The sequence below is a fragment of the Anguilla anguilla genome, chromosome 17 (assembly GCF_013347855.1).
Source record: "Anguilla anguilla isolate fAngAng1 chromosome 17, fAngAng1.pri, whole genome shotgun sequence".
Classification (NCBI taxonomy): domain Eukaryota; kingdom Metazoa; phylum Chordata; class Actinopteri; order Anguilliformes; family Anguillidae; genus Anguilla; species Anguilla anguilla.
The window spans coordinates 19,376,113-19,400,255 of NC_049217.1; the positions used below are offsets into that span (position 1 = coordinate 19,376,113).

At 48.7% G+C, this 24,143-nt stretch overlaps 1 protein-coding gene across 9 annotated transcripts; it reads right to left on the reverse strand.

Annotated features, from left to right (window-relative positions):
* Nucleotides 1–102: 102 nt before the first annotated feature.
* On the reverse strand, nucleotides 103–22,418 carry LOC118217378 (meiosis inhibitor protein 1-like). 9 transcript variants are annotated; one of them, XM_035399326.1, is made up of 32 exons: nucleotides 21,613–22,413; nucleotides 21,161–21,284; nucleotides 20,468–20,518; nucleotides 20,180–20,200; nucleotides 19,953–20,026; nucleotides 19,106–19,211; nucleotides 17,416–17,619; nucleotides 16,879–17,027; nucleotides 16,056–16,170; nucleotides 15,134–15,250; nucleotides 14,299–14,398; nucleotides 13,281–13,415; nucleotides 13,087–13,201; nucleotides 12,746–12,837; nucleotides 11,855–11,996; nucleotides 11,287–11,398; nucleotides 10,885–10,945; nucleotides 10,133–10,230; nucleotides 8,436–8,613; nucleotides 8,157–8,307; nucleotides 7,431–7,694; nucleotides 6,303–6,471; nucleotides 5,635–5,739; nucleotides 4,864–4,989; nucleotides 4,355–4,509; nucleotides 4,009–4,093; nucleotides 3,479–3,657; nucleotides 2,740–2,821; nucleotides 2,401–2,507; nucleotides 1,799–1,930; nucleotides 918–1,033; nucleotides 103–351 (listed from the first exon to the last, which is right to left on the reverse strand). In XM_035399326.1, exons 1-32 carry the CDS (start codon nucleotides 21,751–21,753, stop codon nucleotides 258–260), a joined length of 3,900 nt encoding a protein of 1,299 aa, XP_035255217.1. In that variant the 5' UTR covers nucleotides 21,754–22,413; the 3' UTR covers nucleotides 103–257. The 9 variants fall into 9 exon arrangements, 8 of the variants coding, with proteins under 8 accessions (XP_035255217.1, XP_035255215.1, XP_035255218.1 ...); XM_035399324.1 differs by lacking the exon at nucleotides 103–351 and having other exon boundaries at nucleotides 545–1,033; nucleotides 21,613–22,414; XM_035399327.1 differs by lacking the exon at nucleotides 103–351 and having other exon boundaries at nucleotides 545–1,033; nucleotides 4,879–4,989; nucleotides 21,613–22,412.
* Nucleotides 22,419–24,143: the final 1,725 nt, after the last annotated feature.

A 24,143-nucleotide genomic window follows, 5' to 3' on the forward strand; every position in this document is an offset into this window, starting at 1 on the left:
TGGTTCTGTAATGTGATTGTTTTGTTCATAGTTTGAGCTGCAAACCCTGTAAATGTTTTCAGTACGTCTTGTGTATGCATATACATAAACACTGAAACTACGTTAGCTTTAAATTTGTTTTACTGAAAAAAGATTGAAAATGAACATAAACAGCAACCATAAGAAACAACAGCAACCATAAGAAACAACAGCAACTATATCAAACAGCAGCAACTGGAAACCCACGAGGACGAAACTGATGATTAACTTGATTAGCTTTACTGCCGGGCCTCAGTATAGGCGTCACATTCGCCGATGTCCCTCGTCTTCATTGCGAAGTCCGACAGACAGACTGACAACTCGCCAACGCGTCTGACAAAGAGAGGGCTAAGGAGAAACCGCTTGTCTGCGACACAGCTGCATTCTGCGGTATGGTCCTGCAGCCTGGGGCGTAAATGAATTTACTGTACAGAGCTGCAACAGAGCGAGGAAGCGACACGATCAGTCTTAAATACGGCCTGTGAAGTTTTAAGCACTCCACCTTCTGCAGACATTAAATACGGACGTACGGGCAATTAACTCGGTTTCAATTAAATATGGCCTTTCTTGAACTATTGTAGCTGCACTTGGTTGATGCAAGGGTCTTAAAGAGAGAAAGAAAATCCCAGCTCTCCAAGGTTGGAACTGGCCAAGTGCATCCTACTAGTCACTACAGTGATTTATTGGTAATGGCTGGGTGGGAGGTTGCTGTATGTATGTAAGCGAGAGAGTGAGAAATCTGCAGTTCAGTGCTGTACAGTCTGTCCTGGAGGATAAAGGATCCCATGTGTTGGAGTCAGAGACGTGGGTGTGTTTCTCTGGAAGAGGAGTGGGTACAGGCTGCAGGATAGTGTGAGGCTGCGCGAGTGTAGATCTCTACGTTGTTGGTGAAAGGATACAGAAGGCGGTGGTCCTGGGAGTCTGTGGGAGGCAGTGACCCGAGGGTGTCCAGCAGACTCTGGACCCTTTCTCTGTGCTTCTGTGTCGGGGGCTGGTGAGAGTGGCTGCCCAGGAGCTGGAGGCGGAGAGATGAAGATGGAACTGACTGATAACCCAGTAGAATTCTGACCAATTATTCAAGCCAGTGCTGCTGAACTGACTAGCATATTCATCCATGCGGAAACACAATGGTTTTCTGCAGCTGATGTACTGACTAGGATGTGTGTTTAAATTTTGTAAAATGTACAAGGATGGAGTAGCCTTTTATGATCAAATATTGTCTACAGCTACAGGGTGACACTATTTCCACTCTACTTCCAAAAGCTGATTTTTGGAAATGTGTGTGTCTGTGTGCACAATGGCCATACACAGGACAAACGTATAGAGAATAAAGTGTTATTTGTCACTGACATTCAGTATATCAGTTGTCAGCTGTTGATTTATCACATACATACACCCACACACACACAAACACATTAATCTGTCAGGTGGTAAAACAACCTTGTCATTAGTCAACATTTGGAAATGGTATAATCGGAGTGGTTGATATTTTCCTGTCACTGTATATATTATGTGTATATAATAAAATCACTGTGACATTCCTATGCTCATATACTCAGGGTATTTCAGAGGGACCAATGCGAACAGGAGCATAACATAGTTCTGAACTGAATTGAGTTTTTCAGAGCAGGCATGCTGCTAGTAATCTCAGCTCAATGACCTACAGATCATTATGAGCATCTCCTGAGTCTCCAGTATGAATACATCAGCTCAGACAGAGATTAAGGAGAAGAGAAGCCATGTTTGAAAATAGTATAAGTGTGTGCGCGCGTGTGTATACCTGTGTTAGTAACTGGCTCAGGGTCTGTGCTGCAGCTCCCCCCAGCTCCTTCAGGTCTCTGCTCTCTGCTGCCTCCAACACCTGCACCAGGTCAGGCTCCCAGAGCACCGCTTTACTACTGAACCGCACCAACTGCACAGCAACACAGCTCCGCTTTACTGCACAGCTACACATCTCCGCTTTACTGCACAGCAACACAGCTCCACTTTACTGCACAGCTACACAGCTCTGCTTTACTGCACAGCTACACAGCTCTGCGTTACTGCACAGAAACCCAGCACTTTAGTCCTGAGCCGCACCAACTGCACAGCACTGATTTACAGTATAGGGGACATATGGGCTATATCAGTTAGTAGGATCTACTGGCAGTAAGTATCAGTGTGTGAAACCTATGAGCAGAGTATCAGTGTGTGAGACCTATGGGCAGAGTATCAGTGTGTGGGACCTATGGGCAGAGTATCAGTGTTTCTGGGATCTCTGGGCGGTACCAGTGTGGGGGGTCCATGGGCAGAGTATCAGTGTGTGGGATCCATGGGCAGAGTATCAGTGTTTCTGGGATCTCTGGGCGGTAGGGGTGTGGGGGAGGGGTGATGGAGGCGCACCAGTTCGAGGAGCTGCAGGACAGCAGGGTGCAGGAGGCCGGCCCCTCCACAGCTCAGAAGGGAGAAGAGCAGGAATCGGCTCCAGGGCTGGCAGACCGCGTGCAGGGCTGGGGAGGGAGGGCAGACACAGGGGTAACGCCCACATCACGCAGCATTATGCCTCTACAGCTACTACCCGCCCTCCATGATGCTTTCCCTACTGTTCCTTATTTGGATGTGCTCTGGACCCGTGTGCCTGTAACTGTGCACCTGTAACCTGTACCTGCAACCTAAGTACCTGTACCTGTGTACCTGTAACCTGTACCTGTGTTCACTTAACCTGTACCTGTGTAACTGTACCTGTGTCAGGACTCTTCCTTCCCAGAAATACCAGCAGGGACCTCAGACAGCTGACTGAGCCAATCAGCAAGAACTCCTGCTTCTGAGGAGAGACCAACAGTCAGCCAGGAGAACAGGGAGAAAAAGGGAGAGAGGGGGACAGAGGAAGAAAGGACGTAGAAAGAGCGGTTGATGAGCAGGAGGGTCTGATAGCACCATGCGAGCTCCTTCTCAACATCACGGTTTTTGTATCAGCAGGGTGTGGGGCTCAGGCCAGTGGCAGCGGTGCCGTACAGGGTAACCGGCTCTGACACGTGTCAGCTTTACAAATAACCTGCTGGATGGAATCCTTCATATTCAAAATCCTTCATATCTCAAAACTCTAATAATTAAGAACTTTGTTATTAATATCTGTAAACACCTCAGTAAAACATGAGATATTCACACAGAATGCAGAATCATTTACTCTTCATCCATTCAGCACAGAAAATGAACTAATAACAAGCATTTCTGCATCCTGTAGTGAAGCCCATCACTCCTCTGTGTTCCCCTGTGTGGCTCTGTACTACTCTGTGCTGCTCTGTGCTGTCCCGCCCTGCTCTGCGCTGCTCTGTACAGCCCAGCACTACTCTGTGCTGCCCTGTGCTGTTCTGCGCAGCACTGTACAGCCCAGCACTACTCTGTGCTGCCCTGTGCTGCTCTGTGCTGTTCTTCGCTGATCTGTGCTGCCCTGTAATACTGTGTGCTGCTCTCTGCTGACCTCCAGCAGCAGGCCATAGAGTGCAGAGATCAGGCACTGTGCCCCGTGGGAGCCCAGTGGATGCAGGGCTGCCTCCGTGTCCAGCAGAGGGCGCTGTGCGCTGGGACTGACGGTCAGGGCAAGGAGGGGCGACTGCAGGTCCACATCCAGGGCTGCCTGCAGCAGCCGGAGAGCACTGGCTGAAGGAGGAATGGAGGGAAGAAGAAAATAAAGGGCGGGGAAAGAGAGATGAAGGGGGGGTGGACAGGGTGAAGAGGGGAGTGAAAAAGTGTTCTGGGGAACCACAGTCTTGCCTGCGGGATAAATGACAGGAAATTAAAAACTTCCACTTTATTTTTTCTTCCTCTTGCAAATTTTGTCACGTATTCTGAAAGGCGATAACTCAGAGAGGAGAGGCTTTTAAAAAGAGAAGAATCATTTATCACTGTCAAAAAAAAACCAGGAGAAATTACTAGCAGAGAGCAAAGAAATTGCAAAATGGAGGGATTTTATCTGTCCCCTTATTTGTGTGCTTAGTAGTACAGGCGTACCCAGCGAGAGGCTGTCCATCTTTCTCTTTCTGAAACACACGAGCTGAATCATGTTGTCCAGGCTCAGAGTAATGCACTTATGGACCTGGGAATGAAATGAAGAGGGGTGAGATAGCTAGAGTGGTTACTAAAGAGGAAGCCAGGAGGTCCGACTTCATTTGAGCAGAGCAGGAGATGAAGACCTGGGTTTAGCTACGTTTTCATGAATAAACTCCTGAAGGTCAGAGACCTATGACTGGGTGACTGAGACTGAGGAGGTTCTGAACTAAAGGGCAGTTTGAGTGAGCCTACTGCACCTGTGACCAGGTGACTGAAATAAGGGGCAGTCTGAATGAGCCTCTCTCACCTGTGCAGAGTGAACACGCTGCAGGTGGACCAGGGTAGAGAGCAGCAGGCGGGAGCAGCACAGCAGGGAAGAAGAGGAGGAGGAGGCAGGGCAGAGGTTGAGCAGTGCCTGCAGCTGATCCATCAGCCCGTTGTTGCAGAGCAGTACGGACACGGCTGGGAGAAACAGCAGTATTCAGCTTCAATAATGAATTTCACTGTGTGTGTGTGCGTATACGTCCGTGTATGTGTGTCTGTGTGAGCGTACATATGCATCTGTGTGTGCATACTTCGCTGTGTGTGTGTGTGTATGTGTGTGGACGTGTGAGTGTGCACATGTGTGTGTGTGGACATGTGAGTGTGCACGTGTGTATGTGTGTGCATGTGTGGGTTCTTTAGTCTGCTTCATTGCATCTGGCCCTGACCATGACTGTGTGACCCTCCAAAGGTCATTACATCCTTACAGTGTGAGAATGAGTCTCAGTCTGATGCATTATGGATGGGCGCTGGGGCATGTGACCCAGGACGGACCTGCTGATTGGCTACCTCTGTTGGCGCAGTGTGGTGGGCACAGGCCCGCGCTGCAGTACAGGTAATTAAGGGCCGGCAGCAGAGACTCCGTATTGGACGCCTTCAGCTTCCCTGCCAGGTTGCTCACTAAATGTGAAGCCAGGTACCGTCAGACACAGAGAAACAGATACACCAACACTTACCACAGTTTGATCACAATAAAGCACTTTCATCTGAACTCATTTACAGAGCGAGAGTGAAAGAGAGGGAGAGAGTGTGAGCAAGGAGAAAGTGAGAGACAGACTGTCAGAGCTTTTTATTACTGTTTTAGTTCTTTGTAACATTTGCTTTGGCAACACAGTGCATGCCATGCCAATAAAGCACCTTGAAACTGAAAATTGAAATTGAATTTAGAGTGTGGGAGATTGCAAGAGAGGGGAGAGCATGAGAGGGGGAGAGAGGGCGAGTGCAGGAGAGCAAAAGTGTGTGACAGGGAGAGAGAGTGAGAAAGAGAGAGAGGGAGAGGGAGAGTGAGAATGGGAGAGGGGGAGAGAGTGCGAGAGAGGGAGAGTGCAGGACAGCAAAAGTGTATGAGAGGGAGAGACAGTGAGGGAGAGAGTGAGAGTGAGAGAGTGTGACAGAAGGAGAGAGAGTGAAAGTGAGAGAGGGAGTGAGTGAGAGTGAGAGAGGAAGAGAGTGTGAGAGAGTGAGGGACAGCGTGTGAGAGAGGAGGTAGGTTTGTGATGCTATAGCAGTGAGTGACAGGCTCAAGCTGAGATGAGATGGGCTCACCATGGTGGAGCAGTTTGAAGTCAGTGCAGTCCATCTCTGCCAGCGCTGAGACACTGCTCTGGATCAGACACAACAGCTGCAGGACCAGGGGCACTGGGCCCAGAACTGTGAGGGAGAGCAGAGGAGTACCCCAACACAATTACACACACCCACAACATCTAACTGGAAATGTATCATTAATTTAACTGTATCAACACAACATTAAGGAAAACACCAGTAATTAACCCAAGGCGAAGTTTTGCTGGAGGCACTGGATGAGACATGTAAAATGTAAATGAGCACACACTCAAGTCAAAAGCCCCTTGATGTTGGACCAGTTGGCAAACGTACAAATCAGTGAACACATTCCCAGGGCTTCACCCTCTCACAAATAACTCCAGGTGTCCTAGAGCTGCAGATTCTGTACAGATAAACAGGTGTCCCACATAACTGGGCCCCTTTCTCTGCAGAGGGAACTGAGATAATGATCACAGGAACACTGTCATAACATAATCAGTTTTTAACGTACATCTCCAGATGGGTTAAACTGTTTAATGAGGCCACACAGGTGATATTTATCCCAGTGAGGGTCCAGTCCTGCCATTTTAGAGAAACACAAAGGCAGCAGGGTTTTTGTGCTCCACTGTGGCCCATACACATGTTTACTTTTCCCATGAGTCTGTTCTCACCTCCCTGCCCCTCGGTGCCCTCCACAGCCAGCCTCTGCAGGACCTGGAGGAGGAGCGGGCGGAGGAGCTTTGAGAGGGTGGGGTCACAGCTGGGCCGGGCCAATAGGAAGCCTCTCAGTGCCCCGAGGGCGTGGCCAGCCAGCCGGGAGTCGCTGGAGCACATCACGCCCTGCCAGAGGTTTCAGAACACACGTCCCACTGAAGGATGCGTGCAGACGCAGTGTAACACGGCACACACACACAGAGTAACACGACACACACACAGTAACACGACACACACACAGAGTAACACGACACACACACAGAGTAACACGGCACACACACAGAGTAACACGACACACACAGAGTAACACGACACACACAGAGTAACACGGCACACACACACACAGTGTAACACGACACACACGCAGTGTAACACGGCACACACACAGAGTAACACGACACACACAGAGTAACACGACACACACACAGAGTAACACGACACACACAGAGTAACACGACACAGAGTAACACGGCACACACACAGTGTAACACGACACACACACAGTGTAACACGACACACACACAGAGTAACACGACACACACAGAGTAACACGACACACACACAGAGTAACACAGTGCAACGCTGCATAACACGCTGCTGTTACACTGACTGACATTTTCTGTGACTATTCCATCACATTTTATGGATCAATTGCATGATTTTCAAGGATGGTGGTGATTTTTAAAAATTATTTATCATTGCTGCTGCAGTGAAATGTTCGTGAAGCTGGCTGACCTCACAGACAAGGCTAAAGGAGGAAAAAGCTTTTCAGCCAACAGAAAGCGAATTCGTCTGTGCAGGGACACACCGTCTGGCAGAAGCTCCTGGCGCAGACGCCAGTCACCAGCGGTGTTCGGGCGTGGGCTCAACACACAAGCTGGCTGCTACATTACTGTCAAATTTCCAGACAAAAAATGTTTTTCAGACTAATTATTTGAAAGAGTGAACATCTTTGGCCTTTCAAAGGCGGGAGGACACGTAGATTTAAGGGCTATTTAAGGACGCCTGCCTGACTTTCTAAGGTGAAAGCAAACTGAAGGATGTCTGAGGCCTGCAGAACGGCTGAACTGACAGGACCGCGGTACCAGCAGACTCAGCAGAGTGGCCGGGTTCTTCTCCACCAGAGACAGCAGGACCGGGACGTCCGGGCTGCGGTCCGGTCCGCGCGGGTCGGGCACCTCAGGAGCGGGCCTGTGAGTGAGCCACAGCTCCAGAACCGCCGGCCCGAACCTGTCGGCTAGCTCAGGGTAGCGGAACACGAAGTGCAGCAGGGCGGGGTGGGGGGGGCAGAAGGGGGAGGAGAAACTGGGACAAGTGGACACGGCTGCAATGATGCAGTTTAGGGACGCCTGAGAGAGAGAGGGAGGGGGGCGAGGGAAGGTGGGCAGGGAAGGGGGGGATGGTGGGGAGAGAGGGAGGGGAGACAGAGAGATAAGGGGGGATAAAGAGAGAGGGAGAGAGGTTTGAGCACTCCTATCTTTACTCCCATGGGAAGGACAGAGAGAGGAACTGCCAGAAATATGCAGTTACTGAAAGTGTAGCTGCTGATGGAGATAAAGCACAGGTAAAGAGCTGGAACTGAGGCGCAGGAGATACGCTGCCCAACACAGAGCCCCCGCTCTCCAAACACAGTGCTGGTGTGTGCTCAGTCTTACCCAGTCCAGCCCCTGCTCTCCAAACACAGTGCTGGTGTGTGCTCACTCTTACCCAGCCCAGCCCCTGCTCTCCAAACACAGGCACGACGTGTGCTCAGTCTTACCCAGCCCAGCCCCCTCTCTCCAAACACAGGCCCGATGTGTGTTCAGTCTTACCCAGTCCAGCTCGGGGCTGTGGTCCTGGGTGATGGACAGCAGGTAGAGAGCGGCTCTCAGCACTGAGGGGGGAGGGGGGCGGCCCCCCTGCTCCTGAACAGAGCGCAGCAGCGCCACCACACAGGAGAACACAGCAGGATCAGGCAGCAGCCTGCAGGTACACACACATCGGCGCACATGCACACACGCACACAGGAGGAACAGCACACTTGAGACTGATGCATATAAGCGTGTGAAAGTGACACTGTGCCAGTGACTGGGGGGGGGGGGGCGGGTTACCTGTCCCCATGCTGCAGGGCCAGGTACAGAAGGATGAGCAGGCAGTACTGTGTGGCCCTGGGCCCCTCCTCCCCCTCCGTAGGCCCTGGGGCCTCGCACAGCAAGGAGGGCCACTCTGACGGGCGACAGCACAGAGCCGGCAGACACCTCTCCAACAGACCCGCCAACTCCTCACAGTCTGGAGAAAGATCAGAGAGATCAGCGCTCACTCCAAACAGAAAGATCAGTGCTCACGCCAAACAGAGAGAGATCAGTGCTCTCTCCAAACAGAGAGAGCGATCACCACTCCAAACAGCAAGGAACAGAGAGAGATCAGTGCTCCAAACACTGAACAACAGAGTGAGAGAGATCAGCGCTCGCACCAAACACTGAACAACAAAGGGAGATCAGCACTGACGCCAAACACTGGGGAACACATGATACTCACATCACACACACGGTCTAATCTCTAATCTGTAACGTTGGCACAGCTAGCACCTCCATTGCCACGGCACCCGCTGCCTTTTCCTTACCGCTGATGATGGAATCACTGCTGTCATAAATAAGGGGTTCATTAACCTACTAACCTACCAGTCTGGATAAATACCCAGCTACCCGTAGCCTTCAGGCTTCAAAGGCTTTCCAGTCCTGTGCTTCTGTTCTGTTTCTACCCAAGGAGTGAGGCAGATTTCACATTAAACTGTCTGACTTTCATGATACTACCGCAATAGAAGTAAAAATGAAATGAATCAGAGCAGATGAGTGAAATATAAAAGGCTCATTTTTTCATTACTGTTCAGGTTTCACCTGAAAGGACTAACTTCAAAAATGCTTTATCGTAAGATCAGCAACATGGCTAGATTCAGCAGACAGCGTGAAGAGTGGAAATGCAGGTTGGTATGGGGGCAGTATAAACTTCTGGCTGATATGATGCCACAACATGCATGTGCCAGAGGAGATTCCTCTGATGTGCCGCTGATGCTGTCAATTTAATTAAAATGTCAAGCAGACTCATTTAATTTTGTTACTTATTTTTAACAGCCAAATTCACAAGCTATACAGCACTCAGTAGCTCTAGACTCAAACCCTCTTCTCCATAATAAAGCAAGCAGGTTTTTATTCAAATTAAATTTGTTGCATTTTTCCTTTGTAAGTTGACGTGTGTGCCTGTCTGCTTCTTCCATGAATGAGTCTGCATTTGTGCTGTCCATTTGTGTAATGTAAAACAGGGAGGTATCGGGTTCAATATCAGTCAATATGGCAGGACTAATATTGGATATTAATAACAGACCCACAGTTTCCACATTGTGCACTCCTATCAAAACGGGAGCACAATGCACTGCTGGCATCGCTTCAGAATCCCCAAGAACTACAATCCATCAAACACTGAGTACAGCAACGCGAGCTTCAGAATCCCCAAGGACCAGAATCCATCAAACACCGACTGAGTAGGGATGTATAATGAGTGTAGAGCTGAGCGTGTCTGGAGGAGGTCTAGGGGTGCATTAGCAGTTGGATTTTAGGGATGTGTATTTAGAGATGTGTACCTCTAAGCAGCGCATGTTGTTTAGGAAACTGGCGGCAGGAACATGATTGTTTTTATATCCCCAAGACAAAGAGCCCATATCATGGGAAATGTCACTGTGCTTCACCTGTATACACACACACACGCCCAGACACACACCCTGTGATGCATACATTGGCCATGCTGCCTGTACCTTGTTGGTGAGAGCTTGTGTTTGTGTCCAGCTGAGAGAGCAGAGACAAACACAGCCTGCGCAGGAAGTCAGAGCAGGCTGTGTTCAGAGCCGCGTTTCTGAGGAGACACAGTGACAGGAAGTCAGAGCACAGCGTGTTCAGAGCCGCGTTTCTGAAGAGACACACAGACAGGAAGTCAGAGCACAGCGTGTTCAGAGCCGCGTTTCTGAAGAGACACAGACAGGAAGTCAGAGCAGGCTGTGTTTAGAGCTGTGTTTCTGAGGAGACACAGTGACAGGAAGTCAGAGCAGGCTGTGTTCAGAGCTGCGTTTCTGAAGAGACACAGACAGGAAGTCAGAGCAGGCTGTGTTCAGAGCCGCGTTTCTGAAGAGACACACAGACAGGAAGTCAGAGCAGGCCGTGTTCAGAGCCGCGTTTCTGAGGAGACACACAGACAGGAAGTCAGAGCAGGACATGCAAGCATTCTGGGGTCTGATTAAGAATGTCTTTTTAAAATTCGATTGCTGCACCTTCTTCCTTATTTTAGCACTGGGTTTAGACAGGTTCATATCATATGATCAGTATTCCCATGAATAACATATTGAATTCTAGGCCAAACGGGAAGGCAGCTCAGGTCCCCGGGTGCAGGTGGAGGCGCAGATGCAGCGCCCAACATTACCACAGGAGGGAGACATTCTGTCTTGTGACAGGTGTCGGTGGACCCATTCCTGCCACACGCCGCCACTCTCTAAATTTTGGACTCCCACATTACCTGTTTCCCACACAAAAAGCAGCTTTGCGCTCCAGAGTCAGCCTGAAGAAGCCAGAGGAAGCTGAAAAGTGAGGATGAACAAATCAATATCCAGCAACACAATAAAAAACAGCAACACACTATAAAACACACAATAAAACACAATAAATAAAAAAACACAGTAAAACACACAATAAAACACAATAAATAAAAAAACACTGTAAAACACACAATAAAACAAAAATACACCATAAAACAATAATAAATAAATAAATAAATAAAACACATGACATCTTTCGGAAAATTCACACCCTTTCAGTGGTAAAGACCACAAGCCAACACATACCGCGTACCACCCCCCCCCCCCCCCACACCCCCTACCCCCATGGCTTGGCCCAGCGAACTTCCATCCCCCCCACACACCCAGTTTATTGGAGAAGAGGGGCATCAGGGAGGGGACGAGGCAGAACTGGCAGGAGAGCACAGAGAAGAACTGCACGAGTACAGCGGGACTGGCAGCTCTCTCACAGTGTCTCTACACACAGGCACAGAGGTTTCACATTTACTGCGAGTAACAACAACACCATTCACACTGTGTTAACGTGCCATACAATATTCAACATGCATAATTACAGTACACATATACATTCTATAACAAAACCAATTATGCTTAAATGGATGGAGAACTTGCAAAGAAATGAAGATTAACATTAACGAGCAGGAAAAAGAAAGGTGTAGTTATTTTTAACTCAGTTAACTGTGTGTGTGCATGCGAGTGAGTGAGTGCGTGAGGTGTGAGTGTGTGCACGTGCGTGACGCGTGTGTGAGAGTGCGTGAGGTGTGAGTGTGTGTGCGTGAGGTGTGTGTGCACGTGCGTGAAGAGCGTGTGAGAGTGCGTGAGGTGTGAGTGTGTGTGCGTGAGGTGTGTGTGCACGTGCGTGAAGCGCGTGTGAGAATGTGTGAGGTGTGCGCGCGTGTGTGAGAGACTCACGGTGACAGTAGGGATGCAGACAGAGTCGCAGCAGTGCAGCAGGTACAGACAGAAGGACTGCAGCGAGTCCCCGCTCGCCGCGTCCGGCGCTGTGAAGGCGTTCTCCTGCAGCTCCGGCTCGCCCGCACACTGTTCCGCCAACCTGCACACCGCAACCGCCATCGCTGAGCCGCGCCAAACTACTGACACTACCCGCACGAAGGAGCAACACGCACAAATCCGCCACAAGTACGCACACCTCTCTAGAACATATGATGCAGTTTTACACAGCTGTGTAACATACCGCAGTACCATAATGCTCCAAAAACGTGTATACTTGCCAAATATACTGCGAGTTGTCGCAACATATTGATAATATATTTCCTTAAACACATTTTCATTATATTTCAATGTATTCCACTTCTGTAAGGGTGTACGTCACCGTCACTGTTATATTGCTAATGGCAGTCACAGCTCTCGGCTCAAAGACAGTGCCAGCGCGCTGTGCTCTAAATTGGCACGGGAGAAGGAGGGGGGTGCTAAGTGAGTGATTGGGAGTAAGCAACCAAATAACTTAACTGTTCGAAAACGTGTGCAAATAAAGCGGTCAAGCTTGGGTCACGCAGGCTGTTTCATGGCTGAAGAGTTAGAGCAGGGCTGCCCAATGCCACTCCTGGAGATCTACCTTCCTGAAGGTTTTCATTTCAACCCTAATTTGCCACACCTGATTCTACCAATCAGCAGCTCAACAAGACGTATAACTGTTGAATGAGGTGCGCTTGGGTGAAAACATGCAGGATGGTTGATCTCCAGGAACAGGGTTGGGCAGCCCCAAGTTAGTGTCTAAAGACTGAACGGGCTGTGATTTGTCAGTGGGCCGTAGGTGCCCATCCGCTGCTGTAGGTATCTGACCTGCAGGCCGCGTGGAAGCAGACCAGGGCCTGGAGTAGAAACGCTCCCGCTCTGGAGTACTGCGTGCTGGGCTCTGCTCCGGTGAGGCTCCCCTGACAGAGGGAGGGACAGCACTCAGCAGGAGCACACCTGCTCCCAACCGCCTTCCACTGATGGGCTCACCTCAGACAATTCACTGAGTCAGCAGGTGAGACACTGACAGACTGACACGCTTGGAGGTACTGTACATGGGAAAGGAGCTAGACAGGCTGGCAGGCAGAAAATCAAACACACACGCACATACACACACACACACGCACATACACACACAAACTCATACACTCAAACACACACAAACTCACAGCGGCCCTGCGGTGTGTTGCCGTGGGTAACGGCAACTCGGTACACCTGCCAATCACAGTCTCCACCAACCCCTTCAGTTCCTTGTACAGGACCGGGCTGGACTGGTGGTTGAGCCTGAAAGCAGACGGACTGTCAGACAGGCCCGACCCCATCAGGACTCCTGTGTGTGGTCCGGCGCGCGTCTCCCTCTCACCTGAAGAGGGCAGCGGCGGCGTGGGCCGCCTGAGTGGCCACCTGCAGGCAAGGCGACGAGACTCCGCCCACCACCACCTCCGCCACCCCAGCGAACCCGGGACCGCTGGGGAACAGGCGCACCCCCGCTGGCTGTCTGGGGGGGGGGGAGGGAAAGGGACGGGAGAGGAGCCATCACAAAAACGCTCCCGGCCACCTTCCTGGCACCAGAAAGACGGCACACACACACACACACACACACACACAGCTCGCAACACATGTGGCAAAGCCGTTTGTTGCCACAATATCTGCGGGCCGGGACAGCGCGGAAACCCCGTTCCTCCACGAGCTACGCAGCGTGAGAGGGCCCGTCGTTCCGCCTAAACTGCAGCAGCGGGCCCTCGACCCGCAAACACAGGCGGCAGCGAGCCTGCCTCTCATCCAGAGCTGGCGCCGAGCTCCCCGCGTTTAGGGGTGATTAACGGGCCCGCTCTGAGCACGGAGCGGCCGTCAGGGGCCGGCTCCCTCTCACTTCATTAAACAACGCCAGAGCCCGGCGCTCCCTGCACTTCACGAGAAGGAGTTTAACGATCTCCGGCTCCTTGGTTATGACTAATTACGTAACGTCACAGAGGGCCCCCTTCTGCACTTCGCGAAGCACGAGAACAAAAAGCACCCGGCTTTTGTGATTAATTATTAAATGTGAAAGGCACAGAGGCGAAGGCATTTGCATTTCCCACACCGCTCTCTAAAGATAATCAGCCGCCCATGGCCGCCGGTCGATTGCTAATGGGGAACAAGAGTCTGAGGACCGTTATCAGTCTGAAGGCCAGCACCCCACTCTGTTTGCAGTTCATCTGGCCAGTGTTGGCTAAACACAGTAAAAACATCACTTTATATCTCCCGCAAGATTAGCTCCCTGTCCCAACACTTCTCGTTTTTCTCTACTAACCCCCCCCCCCCCCCCCCCCAAGTCTCCCTCCTCCCTCCATTCTGGTTCCCCTATTCTGCATCCTGTGGCTCAGCTGCGTGGTCCTCACTTCTCCAGGGTCTCTGTGAGCAGCAGCAGACCCTGTCTCTGCACGTCCTGGTTGTTCATCCTCAGGGCCTCCTTCAGGCTGCGGATCAGTGACTCAATACCTGTGATGCACACGCACACACACACACACACACACACACAACACATGCAAATGAACAGATACACAAAGCAAACACTTGCAAATGTACACAAACTCACACAAACACATGTAAATGCGCACAAACAAATGCAAATACACAACACACATACAGCAAACACATGCAAACGAGTGCACATGCACACACACACACACACACACACTCACAAGCCATAGTTATTTCCCAGTAGCGTAATCGCTTCCTATCAGTTATATTCAGCCAATCTCGAAAATAAACCAGATCCATAAAAACCCATGAAGTGAAATGTTCCTCTGCTCTTAAAATGAACTGCAGTAAGTCACTGACTCGCTTTATTGCACTGCAGTGAGTCTGTCACTGACTCCCTTTATCTTACTGTAGTAAGTCACTGACTCCCTTTATCGCACTGCAGTGATGCAGTATTCACATCAGTTCCGCAGAGACACTGGAGCTGTGGCTTTCTGCAATGTACAGACAGCTGTATTATGAGTTTCCCCACGCAGACAGCACAAATTGGACAATGTCCTCATTATTCTGCGAATCCTTCACTTCAGTTTTTCCACATAATAACGTGGGAGTGCACAAACAATCACTGCCAAATTCAGGAATTACTGCCAAATTCGGGAGTCACTGCTGAATTCAGCCGTCACCTTCATTCTTTGCTGCCGTGTTGTGAGTGGATATCTGGTAATAATTGCTCTCTCTCTCCCCTCCCCTCACCGTAGACAGAGTGGCACTGGGAGAAGAAGAGAGGATCCTCCATCAGCAGCAGCAGGCAGCTGTACACCGACCACAGCAGCACCTCACTGCGACTGCACAGCCTCTCATACAGGAACTCTGAGCACAGGGACAGACAGACGGCAGTGAGGCAGGGGGACAGACAGACAGCAGTGAGACAGTGGGGCAGACAGACGGCAGTGAGACAGAGGGACAGACAGACGGCAGTGAGACAGAGGGACAGACAGACGGCAGTGAGACAGGTGGGATAGACAGACGGCAGTGAGACAGAGGGACAGACAGACAGCAGTGAGACAGCTGGCACAGACAGACGGCAGTGAGACAGTGAGACGGACAGACGGCAGTGAGGCAGGGGGACGGACAGATTCAAAAAGGCAGAAAGAGTGTGAGACAGGGGGACAGAGAGACAGCAGTGAGATGGACACAGACAGACAGCGGTTAGTCACAAAGAAAGACAGACAGTGGAGAAACGCAGGGGAAAGGAAGGGAAGAAACAGACGAGTGAAAAAGAGGAAGCAGAAACAGAGGATGGGTGCTTTGAGACAGTGAGAGGCAGCTGTACTGAAATTCACACAGGGACAGAGTGTAGCACAGTGGGTAAGGAACTGGACTTGTAACCGAAAGGTCGCAGGTTCGATTCCCGGGTAGGACACTGCCGTTGTACCCTTGAGCAAGGTACTTAACCTGCATTGCTTCAGTATATATCCAGCTGTATAAATGGATACAATGTAAAATGCTATGTAAAAGTTGTGTAAGTCGCTCTGGATAAGAGCGTCTGCTAAATGCCTGTAATGTAATGTAATGTAATGGACAGAGAGAGACAGGACAGAGGGATGGGAGACCTGACAGACAGACTAACGAGGGAATAAAAGGAGAGGCTTCGTCCGCTCAAGCCCGTCCTCACCCGGTACGTCGGCCTGGATGAACAGGGGGCAGTACTGGCTGGGGGACTGCACCAGCACGGCGGCCATGGACTGGGCGCTGGCCACCTGCAGCGTCTCCTCACCGCTCAGCAGCAGCTAAGGCACAGACGCAACACCGCCGCTCAAACAAACTCACAATCCCATAGGGGTTTGCAGAAGAAACAGGAAGTGATGCGAGACGAAGAGGCGGCGGTTTGATCTCACCCTTTCAACACAGATCTTTTTTTTTCTCACCGCATTTGACGGCCAGACTTGTCGCTTGCAGCCCACTCTATTAATGTGGGAGGATGCAGGAAAGAGTGTCTCTATCTCTGCAGCGTGTGAGAGCACTGCACGCTTCACTAAGGACTGGGCCAGTCAGGCTGCAAGCGTTACACTGAACAGTGGAGGGGCCTGACTCACTATAGGCCATTCAGACCTGTGGGGCTGATGGCCACGGTAGGCAGTGGCACAGTAGGGATTTCAGTTCAACTCAATTTTATTTGTATAGCGCTTTTTACAGAGAACTGTCACACTTTACACAGTAGCAAGGCAAGAGACAGAGCAAAACAAGAAAACCGAGCAAACACCTGGCCTGAACCCCCACATGGTAAGAACATAAGGTAAAAAAAAAAAACTTCCATTGAGGAGAAAACCCTCAAATGGTGGCGAGAAAAAACTCTCCAATGGGAAGAAATGGTTGTGTGCCGTATCCTCCCACCGGAACAGTGCTTCACCAGGACCAGCCGCCCCACCACCCAGCAGCCCAGCAGCCCCGCAGCCCAGGGCCCCTTCAATGTGAACGCCCACCCAGGGGAGACGGACCTTTTTGAGAATGAGGGGCAGGGAGCAGGGCTTCGGGTGGGGCTGCGAGTTCTGCTCCAGGTCCAGGTCCTCAGCACAGTCTGACTCACTGTGGCAGTTCATCAGCACTGACACCACCTCACCCAGCTTCAGCAGCTGCTTGAGAAAACCTGACACACAGCAGCGGGCACGCTCACACACAATCACACACACAGACACACAGTCACACACACATGCACAGACATACACACAATCACACACACAATCACAGACACAGTCACACACAATCACACACAGACACACACAATCAGACACACAGACGCACACAGATGCACGCAATCACAGTCACACACAATCACACACACAGACACACAATCACACACAGAGACAGTCACACATACATGCACAGACATACACACACACACACCCGCACAGTCACACACACGCATACACACACACATGCCCCTCAGCAGACCTCTTATCGTGTTCACCTGCGCTGCTTCTGAGAGCGCCTGCCGTTATCACCGCACGGGCGCTGGCATCTTCACAGCCACTCACCCAGACAGTTGACAGTGAGGTGGGGGGTGCTGGCGCTGGACAGGGTCTGCAGGAGGAGGGCGCACAGCCTGTCCCTCAGGGCCGGGGGGAGGGACTGGCCTGCGCCCTCACACCCCCACACCCCTCTGAAGATGTAGCACACCGATGACTTCAGCGCCTCGTCCGGGAACAGGAATGCCGCACACAGCTGCTCCAGGAGCGGGGCTGTGGGGGGGGAAGGGAGGGGGGTTACAGGTGCTTCAGCGCGGGTCACAGGTAGTGATGGTTTTTTGTCTCCAGATCCAATCCGAGTACAGTAGCACTGAGTATCAGCCGATACTGATCCAATACAGATATCTTTTGTTTCTTGTCTTTTAAAATGATTCAACAGCTAGCCTACACACAAGAACACCCAGTTTGGCTTAAAATCAGTAAAGCAATTCCAGAGCAGGCAAGATAAGCTTAAACAAATTATACAGAAAATAAAAAATTCCACTTGAGAATAAATAGGCCTAAATATACACACACAATATGGCTGGCTCTATTCCTTTTTTCTTTAATGGTCTCCAAAGGCACCATTATAAAATGGTAAACTACAGATTTGCATTGAAAAATCTAATCCTGTCATACCGTCAATAATATGAAAATCATATTATTGACGGTATGACAGGATTAGATTTTTCAATACAAATTACAGGAGAAGTAAACTGAAAGTCTACTATGACTAAAAATAAGGATCAATAAAATAATAATCAATTTCTCTATTTTTATTGGGAGCACGAAGGAACACTGAACGGTGTGAAATGTTGAGCAACATTCAACAATTGGACAGAAAATAAAAAATCTGATGTGCAGCCTGCAAATGTTAAGAAAATATACAAATTACAGGTACTTCACAGGGGATTACAGGTGGTTTAGAGAGGGTTACAGGTGATTTAGAGGGCATTACATACGCTGTACAGGGATTACAGGCGATTTAGAGAGGGTTACAGGTGATTTAGAGGGCATTACATATGCTGTCCAGGGATTACAGGCGATTTAGAGAGGGTTACAGGTGATTTAGAGAAGGTTACAGGTGGTTTAGAGAGGGTTACAGGTGATTTAGAGAAGGTTACAGGTGCTTTACAGGGCATTACAGGTGCTTTAGAGAGGATTACAGGTGCTTTAGAGGCTCAAAAAAGCGGGGTCAGTGAAAAATCCCTGAAAACCTGCGTCAACCCTGTGTGCCGTATTGAACCCACGTCCACAGCTGCTCGCTGCTGCTGTCATATCTGTTTTCACTACAAACAGCAGTATCCGACATCCATGCCCACATCCCCACACACCCGCAGCAGGGGCCCACCCAGACATCCATACAGTGCATCTGATGTACGCAAACCTCAAACAAGCTTACAGAGACATGGGGGAGAGAGAGACTGAAAAAGAAGAAAGAGGGAAAGAGAGGGGCAGAGACAGACAGAGAGAGAGAGAGAGAGAGATGGAATGGTACATAACATGTTTATAGAAGTGTACATATGTAGTTTCCATAAAATGAGAATAAGACTGTCTCAGTGTGTCTAACATCGGTGCACTAAAACCTGACAGCTCTCAGGGTTTCAGATACAACTATCCAGGTTTGAAATGAGAAACCTGTGCTTGCAGCAGACCTCATTTTGGGCCTAAATTAAAATCAGAGGAAATGTGATTGACAGGACAGGGAGCGAATGCTTACCGTGCTGAGCGGCCAGGATCTGCGGCAGTGCTGGTACAGCATCGATCAGCTTCCCCAGGAAAGTGAAGGTTGGCAGGAACCCTCGAACACTGGACTGCTCACAGAGCTGGACAAGAGAGCGAGAGAGATGGGAAAAAGATGGAGATGGGATACAGGAAAGGTGGGAGTTGGGAGAGCGAGGGGGAAAGTAAAAGAAAAAAGAGGAAGTTTTGAGAGAGAGCAATTAGAGAAAAAATGAGGGAGAGAAAAGGAGGGAGTGAGAAAGGGAGGGAGAGAATGTTAATTTTATTTCCACCGTATTTGTTATAGAAGGCAGTGTGCTGTGCACCCACACCAGCATGAAGAGTCTGACAGGCCGTCAGCATGCGGTGTGTACATGTGCCACAAAGACACAAAGGGGCATGAATGCGCTGCCCTCTTCTGTGTCGCCGGGATCCTGTCCCGAACACCTGAGTCTGTGCCACAGATCTCCTCCTCCTCCTCCTCCTCCTCCTCCCCCCCGCACCCACCCGAAGGTGACTGCCGGACCACTGGGCTGACAGGCTCACTGTTTACCAAACACATGGGCGTCGCCTTGCAGTTACACAACTGCTATTTACACTAGATTCACAACTCCCTCGGGCTGTCTGTCTGTCGGTCAGTCTGTAACATACCTGCGTCACTGCCGAGAGAGGACAACAAACATGGGAGGCAGCGCAAGGCGAGGTTAAGGCTCAGTTCCATTTAAAACTCAGTCAACTGAAATTTAGCGAACAGGAAAATCACCATTGAACATTTTGTCAGTTCAATTCAATGAACTTTCCCGACTGACTGACCTGGCACATGCTCAGACTGGCCATCAACTCACCTGGGTGTGTATCTCCTGCAGCACACACTGCACAAACTCCTCACTCTGCAGCTCCAATAACAACGGCACCAACACTGAAATACAAACACACACACACGTTTCATATGAGTAATAGAGCTAGACTTTACTAACAACATTCCCAGACCACACAGAAAAGCACCACCACTAAAGCACCAGTGCAAGTCAACTATGCTAATCAAGAACCAAAGTACATACTACATACTTACAGACTACCTCCATAACATGCCCTAAGAAGGGAAACACAGAACCGTAAAAATGAAAGAAAGAAAGAAGGAAGAAAGAAAGAAAGAAATAAATACATAAAAATAAAATATTTGGGGGGGGGGGGGGGGTAAGTAAGAGATGAATTATTCCGGTTATAATGCAGTTCTTTGGCCTGTGGTTTCAAAACCTGATGTTTAACCTACTGCTACGATTTCAGATGCCCCATTTTGACCTTGAGACAAGCACTGAGGTGTGCTATCCGCTAACTCCTATCCGCTCCCCCATCTCACCTTGAATGGTCTGCTCCAGGGTAGCCTCGTCTTTGACAGCATGGAGCATTCCTATGGAGTTTGGGGGGGGTGTGAACATTAGCTTCTCTCCGTTTCTGCTCTGTCAGTGCAGTAATTTCAGCCTCTTGTACTGAACGCACTGAAATTTCCATTCCTGTGGTTATACGGCTTTGACTGAAGCCAGAACAGCGAGCAGGCTGTCAGCTAAATGTTTAAATAAATAAATAAATAAATAAATACGTTTTAATGTTAAGCTATTTCTTTCAAGTGTATCTTTCTGTGTCTGTGTTTTTGTGTGTATGTGAGAAGGTATTTGTGTATTATATGTGTGAGAATTTGTGTTTGCATATCAACCTGTCTCCCTGTGTGATGGTGTGTGTTCCTCTGATTAAGATCCAGTATGTAGGCCTAATGTCTGTATTTCTCTCTTGTAATATAAAAATACTACACATACACAGCCAAACAAGTGATGCAGGTGTAGGCAGGAATATCTCTGCAGTTATAAAGTAATAGACTGTAGGCTGCAGTAACAGCTCCCGAACAATCATGACTTCATTTTTGTGGTGTATTTTTAAAATGAATTCTAAGCCATTTGGGAGCTATGAATGTGGTGTGCAGACTTTCTCACCTTCCCTTGTCTTCCTGTTTCATTGTCTGTGAACAGTGCGCTTGTGGCCTGTGCCCATCTCTTACCCATTAAGGAGGCAATAAAATGTAGGCAGACCCGGTGATCCTGCAGTAGCACGTCTTTAAGGACCCCCGGGCTTCTCTTCAACACCCCTCCAACACAGACCAGGGCCACCGACTTCCGCACCGACTGACGAAGGCACACAGACAATGCGCTTTACGTGACGTGCGTGCCAATACTGTCTAATGTAAACATCACTGGGCAAATGCCCGTTGAAGAACTGCTAACGAGTGACATGCAGACACAAGAGTCCTGCAGATAAACAGTGGGTCATTATTATGCTTATAAATACTTATTCATCGCTGTGTCAACAGTAATTTCTGCTTGGGTTTAATTTTAGATGTGAGCAATTCGACAAGCTCGAGGTAAATGTCATTACTTTGCACTACGTGTGGTGTAAATAAATAGCAAGTTGCTAAGTCTTTGATATGACACCGGTGGGTTGTGTTATTCTCACCGACACCTCGGCGCTCTCCATCATTTCGATAGCGCAGGCCACGCAGAGCTCGGCGGAACCAGCCGCCGGGCCCAGGCGCGGCTGCCACCGCGGGTCGTGTCTGTAGTGAATCTTCTCGTAAACAACATTCAGGTTCGACATTTCGCCGCTTCTGTGACTAGTTAGTGGGCGTAGTCCCACAGACACCAAACACCAAACACGTCCAAAATACACGGGTTTTCTCTTTGTTTTGTGAAAACAGTATAACCTATTCAGCAGCGGCACTTACAACGTTATAGCCTATACGGTGGTAAGTACCACCATAAACGGAAAAGTACACACAACGCTAAAGCCACCTAATGCTAATAAAACGACAAAAGCGATAGTTAGTTAACAGTGTTCTCCTGGACACTGTGTTTTCAGTATGTACTACGATATCCTGGCGAATTGGCTCTTTTGCGAAACAATTTGCTTACACACAGGTAGCCTGCTAGTCGGTGAACGGCTAACCAAAGCCTGTATAAAGAGACTAAAATAAAATCATACTAAATACTATCTTCCAATAGACTAACTTATCTCTGGGCTAACCCTTTAAGTAACCAATGGCGCGAAAATTACGGCAAACCAGCCACTGAGCAACAGACAGTGTGTGTCTGATAGCTGTCACTCAAATAACTTTGGCGCCACTGTTCCTACACTAGTGAGGACAAACGATAGGTTTTCCAGAAAATATAACTTTACTGCCCGTAAAGCGACATGTAGGCCCTAACTACTATGTTTACGCAGCTTGCGAACCATTTTGATAAAAATCTGAATACATTTTTCAACATCTGCCTGTGTCTGGTTATCGTACTGTACTACCTGTACGTCTATGTTTTTTTCTGATATTTTAATGTACTTGTTTTATCAGTGTTTTGGCATATTGATTGACAATATGTTTTGCATGCATTCTGTGAGCCTGTGAACATTCATTCTGCTTTGGGGCGATGCATCTGAGCCTGTTCTGTTGTCAAAGGTCAGTTTGCAAATCTCCATGACAACAAGTTTTTTACTCAACTCTCCTCTGCTGATGGAGACAGGAAGAGGGGGTTTCTGTCACCACCACCACAAGCAGCATTAAACACACAGTAACAAACACACAAGGCATACACAGATGGATACAATCCATTGTTCATGGAGCTTTTTTAAAAACATACCTTGTTTGCATGTGAAGTCATTGTGGCAAATAATGTTTCTAATAATTACATCACAGGCATTTTTCACATACTCTTATCCTGAGCAGCTAATGAACGCCCCAGACTACATGACATTTTAAAATTGTTTAAAGTCATCAAAGTCACACTGGACAATTAGTTTACCAGATAAGACAGACAACACATACCGTTGGGTTACAAGCCCAGTCCCCTAACCACACTGCCACCATACAGAATGCAGCATTATTCAAATGATACAGACAAACAAATCAGCCATAATATTGTAGGCTTCATTGTTAAAGCAAAGCTGTCTTTCCCCCCTTTATCTATTAAAATATGCACGTTGTGTGTGCTCAGTTCTTTAAATCAGGCCCCTAACGCCACTCCACAGTCAGAAACATCTTTCGGTTTGGGTTTCCCCAAATAGAATACTGGCAGATTAAAGGGGTTAAGGGGTTTCCTTAAAATATTTCCACAAATTTGCAGTATTTGGTTTAGATAAAAACTGATACTGGACAGTCAGCACTGAAATAACAATCTTACTGTACTATAACTGAAATCAGTTCACACAAAAGCCATTTCCAAGTATTTTCTTATTACAAAATATACTTTGTATCTGTTGCAATAAGGGAAAAAAATGAAGCTGTGTTCTGTGTAATCAATTTTTTTTCAAACTAAGTGTTCAAAAAAACCCAAAGCTTTCAGAAGCTTAATCAAAATAAATAAATAAATCAGTGATTATATTTGTATTAATTATTTTTTAAATTCATACTGCAGGATTACTTGCCACTTCTTTAGTTACTTTTTTAAATTAGCTTTCATTATTGCTTAGCAATTAAAACCACATCCTGTGGGTATTGTGTGCTGTCTGGGGCCTGGGTATATGTGGCTTGTTAGCGTCTATTCTCACCTCGGTGTCTACGTACATGGGGGTTGATGCTTGCATATAAAGGCTGTCTTTTCCCGATCACAGAATGAGTTGCGTCACTGGCCCACATATAGATGCTCTCTCATTGTGACGCTTTGCTTCCTGTCCTAAGACAGTTGACGGCAGTAACTGAGGCAGGAAACAATGCTGTGGTGACCTTCAGAAAGCCTGCTTTAGTAGCAACATGTTGAGCACGTACAAAGACTAAAAGACCTCAGTGTTGTTAGAATAACAACAAACAAGAAACAAAAGCATTCTTCGGCATTGCACAGTACAAAGCTGTAAAAAGGGGACTGAAAAAAGGTGGGTGTTGCTGTCGAACACCCACTGGTTCTGCAAACATATAAAGTACCCAAAGGATCGGTTGCGTTAGTGCGGTCAAGTGTACATGCTTGAAAATCGTATCAAAGCAACTCAGAGATCATAAAGAT